This window comes from Brachyistius frenatus, unplaced genomic scaffold (assembly GCF_029030835.1).
Source record: "Brachyistius frenatus isolate BFR_SWC_R1_liver_20210118 unplaced genomic scaffold, ASM2903083v1 Contig_15, whole genome shotgun sequence".
NCBI lineage: Eukaryota > Metazoa > Chordata > Actinopteri > Embiotocidae > Brachyistius > Brachyistius frenatus.
Window position 1 is genome coordinate 2299056 of NW_027210614.1, and position 20386 is coordinate 2319441.

Consider the following 20386-nt stretch of genomic DNA (forward strand, 5'->3'; position numbering starts at 1 on the left):
GGTGGGGTTGTTTTTGCGGGGAAGAAGCTTCGTCTCGGGGGTGTCCAGTCTCTTAATTGTTCCCCCAGGAAGGGGGATGATGGAAAAATAATGAACTCATCATACTTGTCAAATATTGGTCTACCTGTTGCACAACATGGTTCTATAGTCTCAGTTACAACGTCTCTGTACCTTTATCTTGTGACCTACGACCTCACTCAGTACTATCTACAAAATCAGATATACAGAGGAAGTGGGGACTGTCAACTGTTTGTCACACTGTATATAAGTTGAACTACGGAGGAGAGACTTCGAGCAATGCTGGACATCTTTCTTTGAGCGTACATGTAGTTGCTCCTTCTTGCAAGAATAAATGTCCTCTGTGTTTGATTTTGAATCAAGCCTCTTGAGTAATTTTTCTAACGGGACAACGTGTTGCCTTGCTTGCTTGCAGTGTGATGCTTTTCTCCTCCTAAATTTTTGACAAACCATTAGAAACATCTTTTATAATGTGAAATTGTCTGTTGAGCCCAACGCCCGCCTCTTCTGTGAGATGCCGTGTGGTGATGTTTGGGTCACATTGTGCGGGTTCAGCTCTTATTTCAGCAGGAGGTCGTAGTGTGATGGTGGTGAGCTGCATATTTGTTACCCGCACAAATGGCATACAGGAAATGATGATGCAGTGTTTGTCATTGTAAGGTGTTTATCTCTCGCAGTGTTCTGCAGGAAAAAAAAATCACAACAAGCTCTGCCAAATAGGCCGAAAATTGGATCCCAGTTTATCTGTTCTCAGCATAGGTTTTCCAGCCCTTTGGCATCTTTCCAACAGTTTATATCTCTGATGATTGCACTGTAGTTACCCGGTCCACATTGTACAGCTGATAAAAAATGGCTGATTACGGCAATGAGGCATCATGTCACTCTAATTTACACAAATTTAACACTCCCACTCTGACTGCTGCTCAACCGTGTTAACACCGGAGCAAATGTCTGGCAGTCAAACCCAGAAAGCCTAATTTAATCTACACGCACACTTCCACACAAATAATCACACTGTGATACTCACTCCTACCAACAATATGCACATTTGGTATTTATTGTTCTTTAGAGCATGTAATTATGCAGTTTTAGATGCTGTAGGTGGAGGGCTTTAGTGTAAAATGATTATTCCACTGATGCACTTCAGCTGATACCCCTGATTAGCAGCATGAGAGGCTACAAGAGGGAGGCTTGTTGGAGGTGGTGAAGAAGGGGACGGTTTGGAGAGCACATGGACACGTGCTGATGACAGGTGGACGAGCCAACTTCATGGGTCGCTGCACTGTTATCAACGCAGACCTTATTAAACAGCCTCCTGGACATTCAGACGAGTGATTATCTGCTGCATTGTATGTGCCTTCATGTGTCCTAATGATGCGTTTGGTGATTACTAAATACAGGCTTGTTTTAAGCAGTGCGTGGAGGTTCAGGCCGTCATTGAAGACTGTGACTGAACATATAAAATGACACACTTACGATGTTCACTTTGCTTCTCAGTCACATGTATCTCATTCATTGGTAGAGGAATGAATCAGCACAGCGCCGTGTTTAATGCAAAACAGTGTCATTGTCATGGCTGATCCCTTTCTGCACCGCCTCACCATGAGCTGCCCTGCATCAGTCCGATTACTCCGGCTGCTTCATGCTTACCACAGTGAATTTAAAGCAGTGTTTCCTGCTCATCCCCGTCAGTTCATGAAGTGGCCTTTTATTCACTTTGTGAATTACTGGCTCGATCTTCAAAGAGACGTTAGCAGGATGCCATCTAAACATCTAAATTACTGTCCGGTGGATTGTTGTAAAACCTTGCTCAAATGTTCAGACGTTTCCCTGATAAATACATTTTGTCACCTTTAGGGTGACATTTGTAGCTTTAAGTGACACTCGTATCCATGAAACGGGTGATCACATGACTTTCCGTCAGGCCCCGTCATCTGATCAAAATTTACATTTGTCCGTCAGCTCTTTTCATCACCTGACTGTGCTTTCTATTTAGTGCTATTTAGCAGACCTGCTACAGGCTAATTAATTGTTAAGCTAAATATCAGCCTGTGAACATTTGATCTTGCTGTAGCTCAAGAAAACAACTGCTGCACGGACTGTCTGACCATATTGGAAATAAAAAATGTATAACTTTTCCGAAAGGCCACAGAGGAGCCAGAGGGAAGGGCCGTCTCTGTGGAGGAGTTTGATGAGGACTTGGAGACCAACGATCTCTTATATGGAAGGAGCGGAAAGTTAAGGTGCACGGTGCAAACAGATTTCATCACCACTATATAGCATTGATGGGGGTGGGGGAGTGGGTGATATAATATTTGCATATTATTTATGGTGCATGTAATGAAAGAACTGAAAACACTATTTTTTTTATTTTTTTGCTGTTTGTTGGCTTCTTTTTTGTCTTGTTTTGCCTTTTTTTTTCTCGTCATGTCCACTCCACAACTCGATATTACTGCTGTCCACATGCTTTACAATAAAAAATATTAGAAAGAATAGCTGCCATTATAGATTCGGGAATAACAGCACAGATTTCAGAAAGGAGGCATTCATAGAGATGTAAATACGAAAAGTGACAGAAATAGTTTGTGTTACAAAGCGAAAAAACGAAGCAAGAGTGAGAAGTTTAAGCCCTATGTACTTTCTTACTGTTGCGCAACTGGCCAGTCGCTGTGGAGGGGATTTAATATCTGTTGATTAAGGAAAGCCCACCAAGTCAACGGGAAGCTTCCAAAGCAACTCGAATGTCTGAACATTTTTCTGTTAAAGTGCAACGGCAACACAGCACTGCTAGTGTGGCAGCAGACTCTTCGTCTTGCCAGTTATCTTCTGTGATTTTATGATAATATGAACACAACACAACATGGTTGCATTTTCTCAACATCCACTAAAGCCAATCAACCAAATTACATCTGTAGGTCTGCAAACGGTGTCAGCAGTTGGGGTCAAAGTTCAACCGATCTTAGCTGAAAGCAATGCTTGTGAATATTTTTCAGAGGAGAAATGAAATGTTTTATGATGCTTCTTTTTTAGCATGGACATGTATTCTCCTTGGACCATGTCAGCAGTAAATAGCATGCCCGGGTGGGTCGTCTCACTGGTTCACGTGCTGTTGGTTGATCAGATTTAAGAGACTCAACCATAATGGCACGTTGGAGGTTATTGAGTGCATGCAAACATCAGCAAGGGGCTCGTTGGGCAGCTGCTGTCCTGTCAGGCACGCAGTCCTGTTTCCGCTACTTCAGAGGACATCACATTCACCTACAGTCATTTTCTGGAGACTCACACGAAACCTAAACACCTTTCCTTGTCTCAGGAAACACACACACACACACACATATTCGGGTAATATGCTGGACAATGTTTTAGAGGTTCTTTTTATGTCTTATTTCTCTCTACTGGACTTTACAGCATCTGTGTCTCCTGCTGGCCGTATTTACTCATGTTAATCAGCAGCGGGCTGATTCTCACGGCAGAGATGAGCCAGATTTAGCTGAGAAAGGCAGTTGCACAGCTGCATTTAATGCGTTTGTGTTTAGAAGGCACTAATGTTTGTTATAATGTTCCGGGCTCCACATTTTTCTCAAACACAAGTATCCTATCATGAAAACCTCACGCAACCTCCATTTTAAAAGCTGGCATTGGAAGCTTTGGTTGTACTTGTGTCTTTCCTCATGGATGGAGAAAGAGAGAGTGAACGGGCTGAGAAAGAGTTGTTGGAGCAAAGACTTTCATTGATTTGAGCAGGACAGATGTGAAACAGCAGCAGACACTGGAGGTAATAATCATCTATAACAAAATCCAATTACCCTCAGAGCCAACCTGCACTATCTGACTTTATTTAAATAAGACCATTTCAGTCAGTGATCACTGAGAAAGACTAAGCCTGCATTCTCACTATGGGTTGTCATTTTATTATTTTTGAAATAATCACTTCTCTTTGTGTATAAACTCAGGTTGGATTTGTGCTCATGATCCCGCATATAATTCTGCCTATAATTCTGCATAAAACCAAAAGATGCAGCGTTGTTGCTGCCTTTCAGATAATTAAAGTGAATTGAAAAGCCTCTTAAACACCTGGCCTTCTGAATCCTGATTTCACTTTCTATGTTAAATAGCAACACTGAGCTACTTTAACTAATCAAAATTTCCTATGGTGTGTTTAATACACCATTAACAGGATTGCAAAATTATCCATAATCTGCGATACAGGAAAAGTACAACGACTCGCATGCAAACTTAACACCACAGCCTGCCTGATTTAGGTCCATTGTGTGTGTGTGTGTGTGTGTGTGTGTGTGTGTGTGTGTGTGTGTGTGTGTGCGCGCGTGTGTGTGCGCGCGCGCGCGCGTGCGTGCGCGTACTTACTTGACTTTGTGTTCAGACATGTCTGTGTGTTCATCGCTCTGTAGCTACGTGAGTGTGCACATGCATGTTCATATCCACATGACACCTTTCCATTTGAGAGGTGATCAGTGATCCATTAACGTCGTCTCCCTTCCATCCCTGTCCCTCTCATATCCCACACCGCTCCAGTACTCTTCACATCACTTACCTTCCAGCACTTTCAACAGAGAGCTCAGAGCTCCGCAAACGAATCCTATAAATTCTTTGATTATTATTCATACAGTTTAGGCTTTACAAGGGGAGTTCCTATAAATATCTCCCCTCCCTCCCTTTCTGTCTTTCACACAGAGTAGTCGTACATATTATACTACATGCAAGAACACACACACACACACACACACACACACACACACACTTATTATCTGCCTTCTTCAACTCTCTTTCTGTTTTCATTTTCCTCCGTTTCTCTCTGATCAGCAGCACACAGCCCTGCAGGGAGGAGATAAAGTGTCTCCTTATTCTTCTGCATCTAAACGCCCTCCCCCACCACGGCATCCATCCTTCACACCACCTTGTGGAGTCCAAACCAGAGACGGAGAAGCACCACAGCAGGAGGGAAAGACGGGGGAGGGAGATGAAATTAAAAGCAACGAGTAGAGGAAGGGCGTAGTCTCATTTAATAAGTAAATTCAAAACTCAGCAGACAGTGAACAGGAGATTTGGAAGGATATGCGGCCTTTACTGGAGCATGACGTGTACATCAATGCACTTTTTAAAAAAAATTTATTATTGTTTTGAGTTCCTCCTCCTGAGGTGTTGTGGCCCCTGGGATGGGATATTTAATTTATTCAGGCTTTATCTGACAATTCACAATGCAGGCAGAGGCATTATTGAAAGAGACGTGGATGACATAGATCCTAGTGGATCCGAGAGGAGCCAGCAGGCGCCTCACTGTAGAATAAATTGTTTGATGTAATTTTTTCCTCAGGGGAGCAGCAGGATTGGATGATGTATAATGATCCAGCTATCAAACCAGCAGCCTGGACAGCAGTTAATGGTAACTCATATGCAAAGCCTTCCTCCTCCCATCCTCATCCTCCTCCTGTAATTGGTCTCCTGCTGTAGCTGGCAGGAGGCTGGCTCTCTTAACGGTGGATGCGCCCCCGTGTGGCGGGCAGGAGAAGCGCGGACGCCGCGGGTGGTTTAAAAGCTCCGGCTGAGGAGGGGCAGCTCACACAACCGAGGAGCTCTACACCGGGAAAAGTTTACCTCCAACTATTCCAGACCACTCAAAGGAGGGAGAAACAGCAGAGATGGCAACTCAAGCGCAGCAGCCGCCCCACCTGCACCTGGCTGAGCTCACCGCAGCGCAGTTCATCGACATCTGGAAACATTTTGATGCAGACGGTCAGTGCGCTCAAGAGTGATGAACGTGGAATTAAGTGAGATCAATTAGAAGCTAAATATCTAATTGAGAGGGATGCGTTTTTAGAAACGGAGGTTTTTATTCAACGTATTCCAGAAAGTTTAATCCCTCTTCTGCGTTTTTAAAATAATTCTGTAAAATCGAGTCAAAAGCTGCAACATCAGTACAGCAATATGACTAGCACTGACAAAATTACTCGTCTGTATTTACTCCAGCTAATTTGAAATGAATACCAGCTGTATAGAAAATATTTGTGATGTCAGTTTACATTTTTTTACTTTTTACTTTCGTGTCTGTGATTTTTGTTGGATGGTGCCACTACAACAGGCTGTATTTTGTGCCTTACTGTGTTTGCTATGAAATATTTCAGAGCATTTACACTGGATTCAGGTAAAATGAGAAAACTCAGTTAGAAAGAGAGGCTGGGAAAGAGGGAGAGGAGAGAGTTAAGAGGGGGGGGGGCTGAAAGATGCAAAGAATGCGAGGAGAGATGGGGGAGGGAGAGATAAGGATGAAGAGGAGGGGGAGAGAGAGAGAGAGAGAGAGAGAGAGGAGAGAGAGAGAGAGAGAGAAGGTAAGAGATGAAGATGCCAGAGGGGATGTTTTCTCCTGGATTTTGTTGGGTGGAGCTTCTGAATCCAAGAGCTTACTGGTAATGAACTGGAGAGTGGATGGTGTGTGTGTGTGTGTGTGTGTGTGTGTGTGTGTGTGTGTGTGTGTGTGTGTGTGTGTGTGTGTGTGTGTGTGTGTGTGTGTGTGTGTGTGTGTGTACACGTACTTGTGCACTTGTGCAACTATCTTTGCAAGGGCCAGTTTAAGTCTTACACCATCGGAGTGAGGACATTTTGAGTAAGGACATTTTGGCCTGTCCTTACTTATTCACATTCCTTTAAAAGGCTGTTTGAGGGTTAAGACTTGGTTGTGATGGTTACGGTTTGGGTAAGGAGCTACTGAATGCATTATATCGATGAATGTCCTCATAAAGACAGCCATATAAACACGTGTGTGTTTGTGCTGCACACTGCCACTGGTAGAAGATCCTCCATTAATGGAAAACTCACTTTCCAAATTTGACTGAAGTCAAAGTAAATAATTATGAATATAAAATGTAATTACAGTATCGAAACTGAAAATGATCATTGTGCAGGCAGAACATGCCTTTTTATTATAATGATTATCATTACTGATACTATGAGCTGCTGTTTATTGTTGAAGTTGAAAAGGATCGAGCTGAACTGACCTAGTTTTCATGCTGTTGTGCACTTAAATCTATATCAGTCAGAGCTAGTTTCTAATGTAAACCTTCCCTTTTTTCATATTTGCAGGTTTTCTTGGTGTTCTGTGAGGCTACTCTTCTTTGGGTTTTTGATGTGTTGACTCTGGAAATTGTGATGGCCTTTTTTAAATACTGTTTTCCTCTAATTGGAAGTCACAAAAGTTATCAAGATATTAATCAATAATGAAAATAGTCATTGCAGCCCTAATAACATGGACTGTATGGCAATTATGCAATCAGTGGGGAACGAATGCACCTCTGAAATCTGAAGAGGTCTGCAGTCACATAAAAATGGAAATTCTCACATAAAGTAAGTCATTAGCTGAGTAAATGTACTTTGGTCATTTGTATGCCTAAGGACCACAGTGGTGACAGATCAGAAGATGGCCACAGCTTTTCAGGAGCCACTGGTCTTAAAACAGCTCATGTCTAAAACACTTGCAGGAGCGTCTGTATTACGAGAATAAAACTGTTTCTAAATTGTATAGCAGGGTTTTATCAGAGCAATCAGCAGACATTGTTGGAGTTCTTTAGTTTAAATGGCCCCGTGATCGATGGCTAATTGATCCAGAAGGGCTTGACAGCTGCAGTGACTTTTTTTTTTTTTTTTTTTTCCAAACCATCGTCTTTAAGCAGCTTCACTGGACAAACTCAGGGATTAAATGTCCTGCTCAAGGGCAGCTCATCAGTATCAATGAGGGTAAAGAAGGTAATTATTGGACTTCCCCCTCTCATCTGAAATCTGTTGGGCTCCTCCGGGACAAAATGTTTAAAGCATTACCTTAATTATAATACCATCATTAGTACATAAACTATTACGTTTAGCAGACATGTCTGACTGCAGAAAAATTGGATCCAGCAAATTTTAAGCAAAATAGAGTTTGTAACTCCTCTACAGACCTTATGATCTTGTCAGAGCCGGTGAGAGACTGTTAATCAAATTCATACAGGATACTCTTTACATGCATAGTGTCACTCACAGTAAACACAGAGTCTTCTGCTCACTCACTGTAAAACAGTCTGTTTTGGGGCCGCGCTTGCGACGGACTCCTGATGACTAAGACGGCATCATGGCGTCGACTGATTGTTTTCTTGACCACAGCTGCAGGGCAGCAGTGAGTGACCGGGGCGTCCCTGCTATTGGCTGCAACGAGAACGAGAACAAATAGAACAAGTCCGAATTTGAAGGAAAAGATGGCTCCACTGTGGATGAAATACAAAGAATGAAACAGGTTTTTCTATCAATTGTACAAAGTATAGCAACTCGTCCAGCTGAAGAGTGATATTTCTGCATGCAGGACCTCATGTGGGCTCACCCAAGGGATGAAACAGTCACCCATTTAAACCCTTTTGATTGTTTTCAGTCATTGTGCGCCAGGCAGCTGAATTGTTTTCGAGGTGCCATCGAGCAATCAGCAGTTGAGCTGTGTTTGAAAATGCTGTGGGGAAAAAAGAAGAGTGCATCTGCTCAGTGTGCAGTGGGGCGCTCAGTGTGGCAGCTGAGATTTGGATCGCAACTAAACCCTAACTGTGTGTCCCAATGAACTGAGAACACTTTACTTTATTACAAGTCGCAGAGTTTGAACACATGCATTCATCATCAGAGATTATTTGTTCTTTTACAACTTGAGAAACTTTGTACTGTATTTAATCACCTTCATTTAATCATTCTGTAACAGAAAAATATATTTTAAAAAAATAAGAAAACTTGAGGGTACCTATTTAATTCAGGAAATGAATTAGACTTCATTCATACATTTTTATAAGATATTAGGAGAACAAGGTGGTTAACGGCTTTCAGTGGAATTTCCTCGAGCAGGATTTGTTTTTTGGCCAGTCATATGGCCAGCAGTTATCTGCACTGTGGGAACATGGGTCGGAAAAAGGCATCAGATACTCTCACTTTGGCATTTCCATGTCCTCAAAGATCAAGAAGAATGCGCTTGGATACATAAGTCTTGGCCTAGCGCTCCCTCCTCTGTGCTGAAACTATGATGCATAGTAAGTTGTGTATAATGCCCTTCTTACATGATTTTTTTTTTTACACATGACCAAACGTGGTCTGCACAACAGCTGCAGACAGCTTTAGTTAACAGTGGGAACTACTGAGGCAGTGGTCACAAGGTAACAATATATTTCTATGGAAGTTTGTGCACAAATTTGTAAACATAATTTTGATTTGCACTTCATTGTCAATTCCCTATAAATAAACGTATAGATAAATATCCAGCAGAGTAACTTTACAAGGGTCTGAATTACACAGAATATACTCTTTTAAGCAATTGTTTTAGTCACACTGTGGCTTAAAATCAGAAGGCAACATCAGCTTGTTGGTCAATCAACCATCTATAGAAACTATGAGATATTACTCTATTAATTAATACAAATATTAATTTGGCCCAGTCTTTCATGTCAGCCTCAGGATGAAACATAATTTGGTAATCCTTTAACTCCCCATATTGTGCCATCATAAGGTCAAAATGTTAATATTTTTCTTTTTTTGTTTGGCCAAATTCCTACAAAACTACTGACATTCCTATCAGCCTCAACCTTTTATTGTGTTTAGTGCAAATTAGCAAATGTTAACATGCTAATTTGATAAATGAAGATGGTAAACATCATAAAAATCAACATTTGACCACGCTGACATCAGCATGTACCTCAAGACAAGCGGTGTAGAGCCTCACAGAGCTACGAGCGCTGCTGTTTCTCCTTCATTAAGTTCATGTTCCTTTCACGCTTTCCTCTGTCAAACATTAACTGATCTAAGACTTCACTGTGAATTATAAAGTGTGAAGGATGATGCAAAAGTTTTGATCATGTCCAGAGTCCTGACAGATGGTTTGATGTTAGGCTCTTCGCACATGGTGATTTCTTTTAACATAAATTGTGGATGAATATGAAAACTATCCTTCCCATATTAATATCTACACTGTTGCAGATCGGGATGGTTTTTCTGATGAGGTGTGTTTCAACCATTATTGAATTTAAATGTCAATTGCTGATAAGAAATTGTGAATAATGAAACGTGAAACTGTGCTGAAGATTAAGTCATCAGCCGTGCAGCCTTTATTTTGTTGTATTGGTTCGCTTTGTTTTTGCACCCAGAGCTCTGTGCTTCTGCACTGATTTGCTTATATCTAAAACACCAGCTCGACCAAAACACAGATGGCGACGTGGCGCACCTATCAAATACAGTGTATAAATGAAGCAGGGCAGAAGCATGGGAGGCAAGGGGGAGGTGAGGGAGAAAATGATCAAAAAGGAAAGGCGATGAGGATAACAGATTAAGAGATGAAGACGAGAGCAGGGTGAATCTCTGCATTTTATTCTGTACAACTGTTATATTCTGAATTGAAATAACAATTTTATCTATTTTTGTACGATAAAAGGCACAAACCCCCAATCCCCACTCGGATTGTAGACAGGTGGGGCACACTCTTTTGATTAAAAAAGGAACGCTGGATGTCCTATATGTCACCCTTCGACTTGCAGACAAACCAGTGGAGAAAATTATTGTATTAAATCATCCAGTCATGTGACTGTCATAAGAAGTACAAATCCACACAGAGGGACAGAATGCCCCAATAAGCATCAATCTGACTGCCCACTTCCCCCCTTTTAGGCAAGAAAACACTCATTATACTGCTTACACCCCAACAGCACTGGACAGCACTGTTATGGTCTGTTTCCCCCCTCCTCCCCCCTGCTGCAGCACATCAGTGAATCTCTGCAGTCCCTGCTACAGATAAATGCCAATTTGGCATGAGATATATACATGTGAATAGAAGATTGTCTCTAAGACATAACCTTGTTTTTGTGTGCCGTGCCTTCAAGTTAGCATTCAGTTAAAGGTTTTCAGTTGTGTAGAGATGATATAACATCTGGTAGTCTTATTTTCAAATGTTTCGGAGCTCCAAGATTCAATAAAGTCATGAATATTAGTGTCCCAGAGTTGTGTTTCGATTTGCGCGCTGAATTCAGGGCTAAACTAAGTAAATACTGCTTGAAACAGATATTTAAGTACAGCTGTAAGAATGTGTATACTGTGTGTACGATCCTATAAACTGCTTACTTGGGGTTCGGTCACAGAGGACTTTAGGCTGGACCAGCACTCAACGTTGGCGACTGTTCCACAATCTAAAGGCCCCATGTGACCTTTAATCTTTCATCCACATCTAAGCCTTTAATCAAACTTTTTGAACAGTCAACAAAGCTTGAAGCGACTTAAAAGCTTCATAACATCATTTGTGCCAAACTAATTTTGTTCCTCTGGTGTGCCACAGGAAACGGTTACATTGAAGGGAAGGAGCTGGAGAACTTCTTCAAAGAGCTGGAGACTGCAAGACGAGGAACAGGCGTGGTGAGTGTGCGCTGGTGGAGCACATCTCTGCACACTGCAGGGGACCAGAAATATAAAGTCAGTTTGAATTTCACCTTTAAACCTTCATCTGACAAAATAAAAAAGGATACATTAATTCTAATTATATAGGCAATCCCGTATTCTAGAAATTATGTTTACATTATGATAATTTCTGGATTTTTACATATTCTTATATTTACACACAATACGTGCTCCTTCTATTATGTTCTCTGGTGACATTTGTTCCAGGGTAGGACATGCTACATTTAGGTAGCGAAGGCTTGTTATTTGGAGGTGTACAAGCAATTTTTCTCCAACATTAACCAATGCTGTGGATTTCTAGACATTAGGGCACAAAATAAATGAAATATATTTTCATTGAATATTTTAAAAATAAGTTTAGCAACTTGCCACATCGGTTAATTGACACTGATTGCTAATCTGTTGATAGAAAACCTTGTTGGGATGGAGATACAAAACTGAGGATATAAGTGTAATCTTTAAAATAATCAGTTAAGATATTTTAATATGTGTGATTTGATGTGGTTACAGGATCCCTCACATACTATGTTCAAAGAACAGATGAGGGAGTTCATGGCCAACTTTGACAAGAATGCTGATGGGAGAATTGAAATGTCAGAGGTGAGTATCAATTAGACACAGCTGCCTCCGAGGTGGTCACCTGGTAAAGACTCATCCTCCACCCCTGTTCATTCCTCCGTGTCTCTATGCTTGTCCTCTGTATCTTCATCATCAAGCTTTCTAATAAATTTAAAAATGAAAAAAAATATTCTAAAAAACATATTTAAATAAAGCCTATATTTTTTAAACGTTTCCGGTCGTAATCATAAATGTAAAGTGCAAGTCTCTGGAACAGAAATCCTCCTGTCTCTTTATGTATTCGTCTGTAGTTGGCTCAGATTCTGCCCACAGAAGAAAACTTCCTGCTCTGTTTCAGAGAGTTTGTTGGATCCAGTGCTCAATTCATGGCAGTAAGTAGTTTGTATATATTCACATCTGTGTCCCCCACCTCTCAAGCTCATCGAAACCCATTTATTTTATTGACTGTGAAGAACTAGTCTTGTTCCTTCTGTGTTTCTATTGGAGTCCCATATTTTTGAGGGAAAGTTGCTCACTGCCTGATAAACTAATAAACTTTACTGAGCTGTGAAATTTCCTCACAACTGCATCAAATCAGTCTGCCGTCACAGTCCATCCTGTGGGAAACGTTTTCAGCTGCCCGTCAATTCTTTTTGCTTCCCTGCCAAGTTAGGACACCTGTCTCATGTGGAGACAGTCCAGTCAGGGTGTAAATTGTTAATTTAAAGCCTGGATGCTTCATCTGGAAGTCATCAACTCAATTCATCAAGGTGTTTTGATGAATTGTTGAAATGAAAAAAAACTAAAAAAAAACTAAAATAAAGTTCATTAGTATTGTAAATGGCTCATGCTTAATTAGTTAACGTGGCTAAATAGTAAATAGCCCGAGAAGCACCTCTAACTACCATAAACTGAATGTTTTACATGGATGTTTAATGCTTCACCAGAATTAAAACCCCAGATTTGATCCACTCTCCATCAAACCATCGACATGAATTAATTTCAGAAAAAAACTGTGCCGCATCAAACATCTGGTCCACTGTGATTGAAAATACCCCAAACATACACACACTTGGAGCACTGTGTTTTAGGAGGGTTTTCAGTGGTTTGATGTTCAGGCTGTTCTGTGTGTTAAAGCTATTCTCAGACAGCCATACATTATGAATGGACCTGCTTTCTGCAGGGGAAAGGCAGTGAGTGCTAGAAGGGTTTAGGTATCCATCTTTGATAAGGGCTTTGGCAAATTCTATATTTACACAATGTCAGATGACACTGTCTTTTCTCTTTACTGTAGTCTCTGTATAAGTTTATTTTATTTTTATTTTTTTGTTGCTGTCACTGTGGTCAGAGTTGAAACATGTTTTCTGACAACGTCACTCTTCTCCTGCAGGCTTGGCGGAGGTATGACACTGACCGCAGTGGATACATTGAATCGAATGAGCTGAAGGTAAAACTGCGATAAAGCTAATCAATGTAGAGTCATAATGTTGACATACAGTTTTTTAAATATATGAACTGTGACATTTAGTGCCCCGTCTCTGCAAAAACATGCACATTTCCTTTGAGATCTAACCTAGTGACCAGTGTCTGGAAGGTAACTTTGAAAATGTAATAGGTTACAGATTACTTGTTAAAATGCAATGTAACTATTCTAATTACTTTATTAATAAAGTAATGTAAACTGGTGAACTGGTCAATAAAGCTGAAAATTCCTCACAATACACCTGACAACAGTACTCATCACTGGTTGCTGTCAAACCTTTAAAATATCTCAACTGAAATACCTTTTAAATATCTCTTGGTGTTATCCAAAGACATCGCCAAACACCTTGGCATCGTTTCACAAAGCAATACATATTGATTTGATTGGCAGACGAGAGGCGATGCGAATTCAATACAGCAAACCAAAAAAGTTTGAGTGTGTCTGAACGTAGACAGCTGAGAAGATGCAGAATGAATGTTATATTCTACATACAAACTCTTTACCAAAAAGAATATATACAGATGTAACCTCTTTGTAATCACCAATATTTTGGTCATTTGGCTCTAGAGCAGGGGTGTCAAACATACGGCCCGCGGGCCGGATCCGGCCCACCAGGGGGTCCAGCTCGGCCCGCCGGATGACTTTGCTAAGTGTGAAAATTACAGAAAGACATAAATTGCATTTCTATGAGAATATGGAGGTTTATGAGTACAATTTTTTTAATCGATCCAGTAATTGCTTCAAAAACAGCGTAAATGTGACGTCTTTACTGGTCTGGCCCACTTGAGATCAAAGTGGGCAGTATGTGGCCCCTTAACTAAAATGAGTTTGACACCCCTGTTCTAGAGGATATAACTGAACTGAATTTTTATTAGTAACTGCGATTTAATTACATACTTTTTTTCTCAATAACTAATGGATTGCAGTTATATTTATTTTGATATTGTATTAACTAGTTACTCCCCAGCAATGCCCCAACGCATGAATATTATACTGCCAGTAATTTCCATAAAGGCAGTGATATCCGATGCATAGCTCCTCTGAGTATTATTTATGTGTTAACCTCATTTTTATAATTTGTGGGTGTAAAATTTCACAACAAAATAGAAAATACAGTAAGTAGTTATATGAATGTGTGCAGTAATTATTGTAAACAAATCTGACCCTTGTTGAGATGATGATGAGCTTCGGTGTAACGCTGTTGGTATCCTCGACTCTTAAACTACTCTGAACCTGCTCATTGCACATTACACATCCCTCTGAAAATGCTCTCTGTTGTGTGAACAAAATAAATCTCATGGCACCTTTGAAGACAAAAACTCAACTTGCTTTCATCATCCTGGACTTTTTAAAACCGGCATCCACCTGCTATAGGACACCAGCCGTGTATAACATGGCATTAAATTGTCTAAACACTGACTGGTAGTTTTTTTTTTCTCTCTCTTCAGGGTTTCCTGTCAGACCTACTGAAGAAGGCTAACAGAACCTACGATGAAAAGAAGCTCAATGACTACACGCAGACAATTGTGAGTGTCATAATGTGTTGATGACAGACATTACAGCCCATTACTGAGAACAGCCATGTGTCTCCTGGCACCCCCAGTATCTGTGGGCTGAACACACACAATGCTGCCATATAAACCCACTTCAATGTGATATCTGTATCAACAGAACATAATGATGTGACATACTTAGAGATTTCCTGATAAATGTCCCTGTTGTTTCTGTGTAGCTGAGGATGTTTGATCTTAACGGCGATGGGAAACTGGGCCTCTCTGAGATGGCGAGGTGAGTGTCCCTCTTGCTGTGTTTGTCTGTTTAGAACAGGCTACTTTTCTTTAGAGGATGCTGCTGAGATGAAACCTGACGAGCCTCTGTGTTTCACCACAGGCTCCTGCCCGTCCAGGAGAATTTCCTGCTGAAGTTCCAGGTAAGATTTAAAAAGCCCGGACCTTCATGTCCCGTCCATCTCTCTGATGTGCAGGTGTCAGACGACACTGGAAATTCAGAGTAGTTCAATTCAACATTATTGGATTCACTACAAGGGTATTATTTGTCATCAAAGCACTGAATGGACATATGGGTATTCTTTGATACAAATGTGTGTTTACTCACGTTAAATCCATCAGGAATTACACATCACAGTGAAACATTTCTTTCAAAACATGATAGCTCTTCTAAACACTCATATGTGTTGGGAAACAGCTTTTGTTTTTTATTTTTTTATCTCAAATTTGTATTTGCGACATAGAATGAAAATTCCATACCATTAGCTATAGGTGCTTATCCTTTAGAGGATCACAAGGTGGTGGAGGATTGGGATTTGTAGCCGATCCCAGCTTACACTGGAGGAGAGGCAGGGTGCACACAGGTCGCCAGTCCATCCCAGGGCTAAAATATAAAAATGTTATTGTTTTGCACATTTATATATTCTCGTCTGGAAAATATCATTGAAGGACAACGTGTCCGTTTTGATGCTTTAAAACTGAACATTTGTATTACTCTCCATAGATCCCCCACATGTCATGCATCTTTCCATATGTACACGTTGGCTTGTGAGAGCAGATCAACAATTTCTCTCCGACGGGGGATTAGTCTGTCTGATGTGGATTAACTCAACTGTAGTCCCAGTTATCATAATCTGCATGGATTAATATCAGTTCTGGATCTGGTGGGGCTTTTACCGCTCTCGAGAAATATCCATTAGTTTCTAACAATCCTCCCTCTCTCTCTCTCTCTCTCTCTCTCTCTCTCTTCGCTGCACACAGGATATCAGACTCACAGTTAAAGAATTTGACTCCCTCTTCACCTATTATGATAAGGTGAGAAAGGTTTTCTCTGTTTGTGCTCTGACATATTCTGTCTCTGTGTTATGTGTTGTGCACAGTATGGTGTGTGGTGACTAACCAAGAGTCTGCAGGCACGCTAGTGCTTCCGTCCGGCTATACTTGAGCTACAGACTCAAATCAGCACGGCAACATCCTCACACATGACTTTGAACATCTCCATTCAGTAGTTGTCGAAATATTTCACTCAACAAATGTCAACCTCGTGGTGGCGGTTGTGTAAAACTCAGGAGGTCATTCTGATTCTTTCTGGGAAAAACGTCATGACTATCTATCTGAAAAATGTCGAGTGTGATGTCTCTGATGTGATGGCTCACTGACTGACATGGCCATAACAAACAGCATGGTGATAGCAGCATTAGTCACATTTACACATTTCTAAATTTGATTGGCATATGACTGATTACGCACAGCAATTTAGTGGCTTTACAATGACTGTATTTCCAGTAAATGCCACTTAACCCAACAAGTTGGGCAACAGCACAGACGGAGAGAAGTAAATGTCGGTCTGTCGGACCACCACTTTGGTCCAGGCTGAAATACATCAACATATAATGGAAGAATGTATGTATATTTATGTTCATGACCCCAAGAAGATAAATCTCAATGATTTAGGTAATCCGCTACGTTTCCTGTAACGTTGCCATTAAGGTTGATCGTCTTGGCTTTGTGGTTTGTCCCCTAACAACTTCAGTGGTTATTTGACTTTCCCTGCAACACCAGGTCAAAATCTCAGTATTATATAATGCTTTGTGCTTTTGCCAATCTAATGACTTCCACGCCAGCTTCAACTGTACTTTGTGTTTATAGCTAATTACCTTTGTACTTCGCTGGGGTCTGCTGGGGGAGCAGCATTGGAGCCGGTGACACCAACAGACTTAACAAACTGGTTAAGAAGGCCGGCTCCATCATCGGCTACAAACTAGATAGTCTGGAAAAGGTGGTGGAGAGGAGGACGCTGAACAAACTATTGTCCATCTTGGATAATCCTGTCCACCCTCTCAACCACCTGCCGCAGGGACAGCGGAGCACTTTCTCTAAAAGGTTCCTCCAGCTCCGCTGTCACAAGGACAGATACAGGAGATCATTCCTGCCCACTGCCATAAGACTTTACAATAACTCACCTCTGGCAAAATCCATCACAGTACAATAACACTGTTGACTGTGTTTCTTGGTTGCTTGTATATATATATATATAGATATATACTGTACTGTATGTATATATATACATATATATATATGTTGACTGTGTTTATTGGTTTGTTGTATATCATATATATAGATATATAATGTACTGTATATACTGTGCATTTTATATTTTATATTTATATTTTTTACTGCTATTTAATTTGATTGCTTTTCTATTATATTATTCTATTCTATTATTTTATTCTATTGTTTCTATTATTGCTTCTGTATGTATGCTGCTGTGGCAAAAAAAATGTCCCCTCGGGGATTAATAAAGTATATACCTACCTACCTACCTACCCTAGCCTGTCTAAACTGAGGTGGTGAGCAGACGTCATGTTAAACCTCCACATGATAGCATTGTCAGTATGCTGAAGTTAGTGTGGAGCTCGCACAGCCACTTTTAGGAGAATCTTTTCTGTCTGTAGAATTGAGCCCTTGTGTGTTTCTTTCACCAGGATGGCAATGGGTATATTGATGAGCAGGAGCTGGATGCCTTGCTGAAGGACCTCTGTGACAAGAACAAAATGGTAATGAATAGTTAGTCGATATCGATTGATCCGTTCAGGTTACTTTTCTACTTGCCAAATATAGAGCAGAGTTGGGGTAGCTGCCTGAGATTCCTCTGCAATGTACAGTCTGCTTGCAGCATCCATAGACTGCTGACTGTATGTGTCCGTGCTGTTTCTGGCAGGACGTGGGCTCGACAGGACTGGTGGAGCACAAGAAGAGCATCATGGCCCTGTCCGATGGAGGGAAACTGTACCGCACCGAGCTGGAGATCGTCCTCTGCCGGGACTCCACGCTGTGACCTCCCTGCCTGGGACCCTGCCATCCTCCCCCCCACTGCCTCCTCCTTCCTACCTCCTGATGTAAACTGGTGCATGTGTGACCCTTAATCTCGCTACAACACTTAGAGTGAAGACAAAGTGCTCCTAAAAGCACGAAGTGTACTGCTGGCCCTGCTGTTTTAGCTTTGCACCCCTCAGAGTTTTCTTTCTGTTTATTTTAACATGCAGTTCCATTGTGAGATAGCCATAGCAATGACTACAGGAATACTGTATATTGTGTATTTATTTATTTATTTGACATCCCGTTTTTAATATGCATTTATATTTTTAAATGAATCTCATATATGCTCCCCTTCCACCGGATTTCAAATGTGTAGCATCTGTTCATTTTATCTTATTTATTTATTTATTTCAGTTTGATTTATTATTAGCTTGTTTATTTGATGAGGCTTGTACTGTTCTATTAAAGATAATACTCAGAGAATGAATAAATATATCATGACAACCCTTGTCCCAATTTTTCACTTCCATTTAAAAGTCTCACTAGCATCCAAACAATGTCTTGTTTTACCTCAGTTATCGAGGGGATCATTTAAAGTGTACCACTGCCGCTGCAGTGAAAGGTTTGTCTTTTCTCTCAGCGGCAGGTAAAACAAAATAATCCCCCACTCTGAGTGTGGTGTGGAGATTACATCTCCAGTACAGATGCCCAGAGCAAGAGCATTTTCTCCAGAGTGCTCCACCTTCACTTTCTAATCTCCTGGTAACAGAGAGTGTGATGTAGAAAGAGCTTGTGCTGCTCCATTTTTTATAGCCGAGAGTCTCAGAGGCACTCGTAGGACTCTGTGCAACTTCCAAATGAAGTGACTCGAGTAGGACAAGCTGAGAGATGAACAACAAAAATACAGGAGGATGATCATCTCAATCTGTCCTACATGTATAAAAGCCTGCTAGAACAGCATGAGCAACTACAAATGCAAAAATTAGCACTGGTAAATAATTGAAATGTGTCTCTTTCTCATCCAAATGTGTGTATCTGAGTCCTCCACGTCACACGACAAAACATATTCTTCAATACAGAACTGTTTATCTGCCATAACTGAATGACAAGATTCCATTATCATAAATATGTGGATTATGTAACATTCACCGGTGACTAACACACACACACAAAAGATTCTGTCCTTGTTTAATCAACCCATTCTTTCTATAGCGGAAGAGTCAACACACCCCCATATTTCAGCATTATGGACCAGTCTACCTTCCATCAATTAATCATTATCCCTTTCATCTTTAATTAAGCTCACTATCTTTAAAGCACACCCCTCCACGCACACCCTCGCCGCACACACACTCGCACACACAGAAAAACAACTCAATGCTCACCTTTTTATGGAAATGTTCACTGTCATACACATGTGGGCGTTACACACCCATAGGTGTAGCACACAGAAGGACACACAGTGAAACACTGGGCTGTAGACCAAGCTGTTAACTGCTGACAACAAGGAAACAGAGTTATATCCGCTCTGATTCCTTTACACACATCAGCCCCACTCAGCGAGAGGAATGAGATGAGCAGATGAGATTCCCTCTGTTATTTGGCCTGTGTACAGCTGCATGCACATACACGCACGCACACACATGCACACACGCACACACACGCACACACACACACACACACACACACACACACACACACACACACACACACACACACACACACCGTTTAATTTCTTCTTGACACAATGATCATGAATTTAAAAGCTGACACAGTGCTGTTTTCCGAAGTGTTCTCGATAAGATTCAGTGATAATATAATAGAAATTATAATGACCCATGTAAAACATGTTACTTTAGATGCGTCTGAAAGCATTCAGAGATGACAGGCTTTTCTTTTGCACACGACTCAAGATCCTGTGATGCTAACATTCCTCTTTTATTCCATCTTTATATCCTGTTCACCACATCCCACTCTGTGTTCTTTAAGATTCACATGCTCTTTATGCATTTATATGACCCATGTTCATTGTGGAGATTTTAGTTGCTGC

The 20386-nt window shown here is 41.0% G+C and overlaps 1 protein-coding gene across 1 annotated transcript; it reads left to right on the forward strand.

Annotated features, from left to right (window-relative positions):
* The first annotated feature begins 5563 nt into the window (after positions 1 to 5563).
* On the forward strand, positions 5564 to 18840 carry LOC138618079 (calretinin-like). Its single transcript, XM_069693577.1, has 11 exons — positions 5564 to 5769; positions 11351 to 11427; positions 11980 to 12069; positions 12339 to 12419; positions 13418 to 13474; positions 14959 to 15036; positions 15243 to 15298; positions 15401 to 15440; positions 16279 to 16332; positions 18003 to 18074; positions 18239 to 18840. The coding sequence occupies exons 1-11, from the start codon at positions 5676 to 5678 to the stop codon at positions 18353 to 18355; spliced, it is 816 nt and encodes a 271-aa protein (XP_069549678.1). The 5' UTR covers positions 5564 to 5675; the 3' UTR covers positions 18356 to 18840.
* Positions 18841 to 20386: the final 1546 nt, after the last annotated feature.

Excerpts from the sequence above, each read along its gene's own strand:
- LOC138618079 (XM_069693577.1), top strand. The coding sequence starts at position 5,676 with ATGGCAACTCAAGCGCAGCAGCCGCCCCACCTGCACCTGGCTGAGCTC. Across the intron at positions 11,428-11,979 it reads CAAGACGAGGAACAGGCGTG|GATCCCTCACATACTATGTT; the intron begins GTGAGTGTGCGC and ends ATGTGGTTACAG. Across the intron at positions 18,075-18,238 it reads TCTGTGACAAGAACAAAATG|GACGTGGGCTCGACAGGACT; the intron begins GTAATGAATAGT and ends TGTTTCTGGCAG.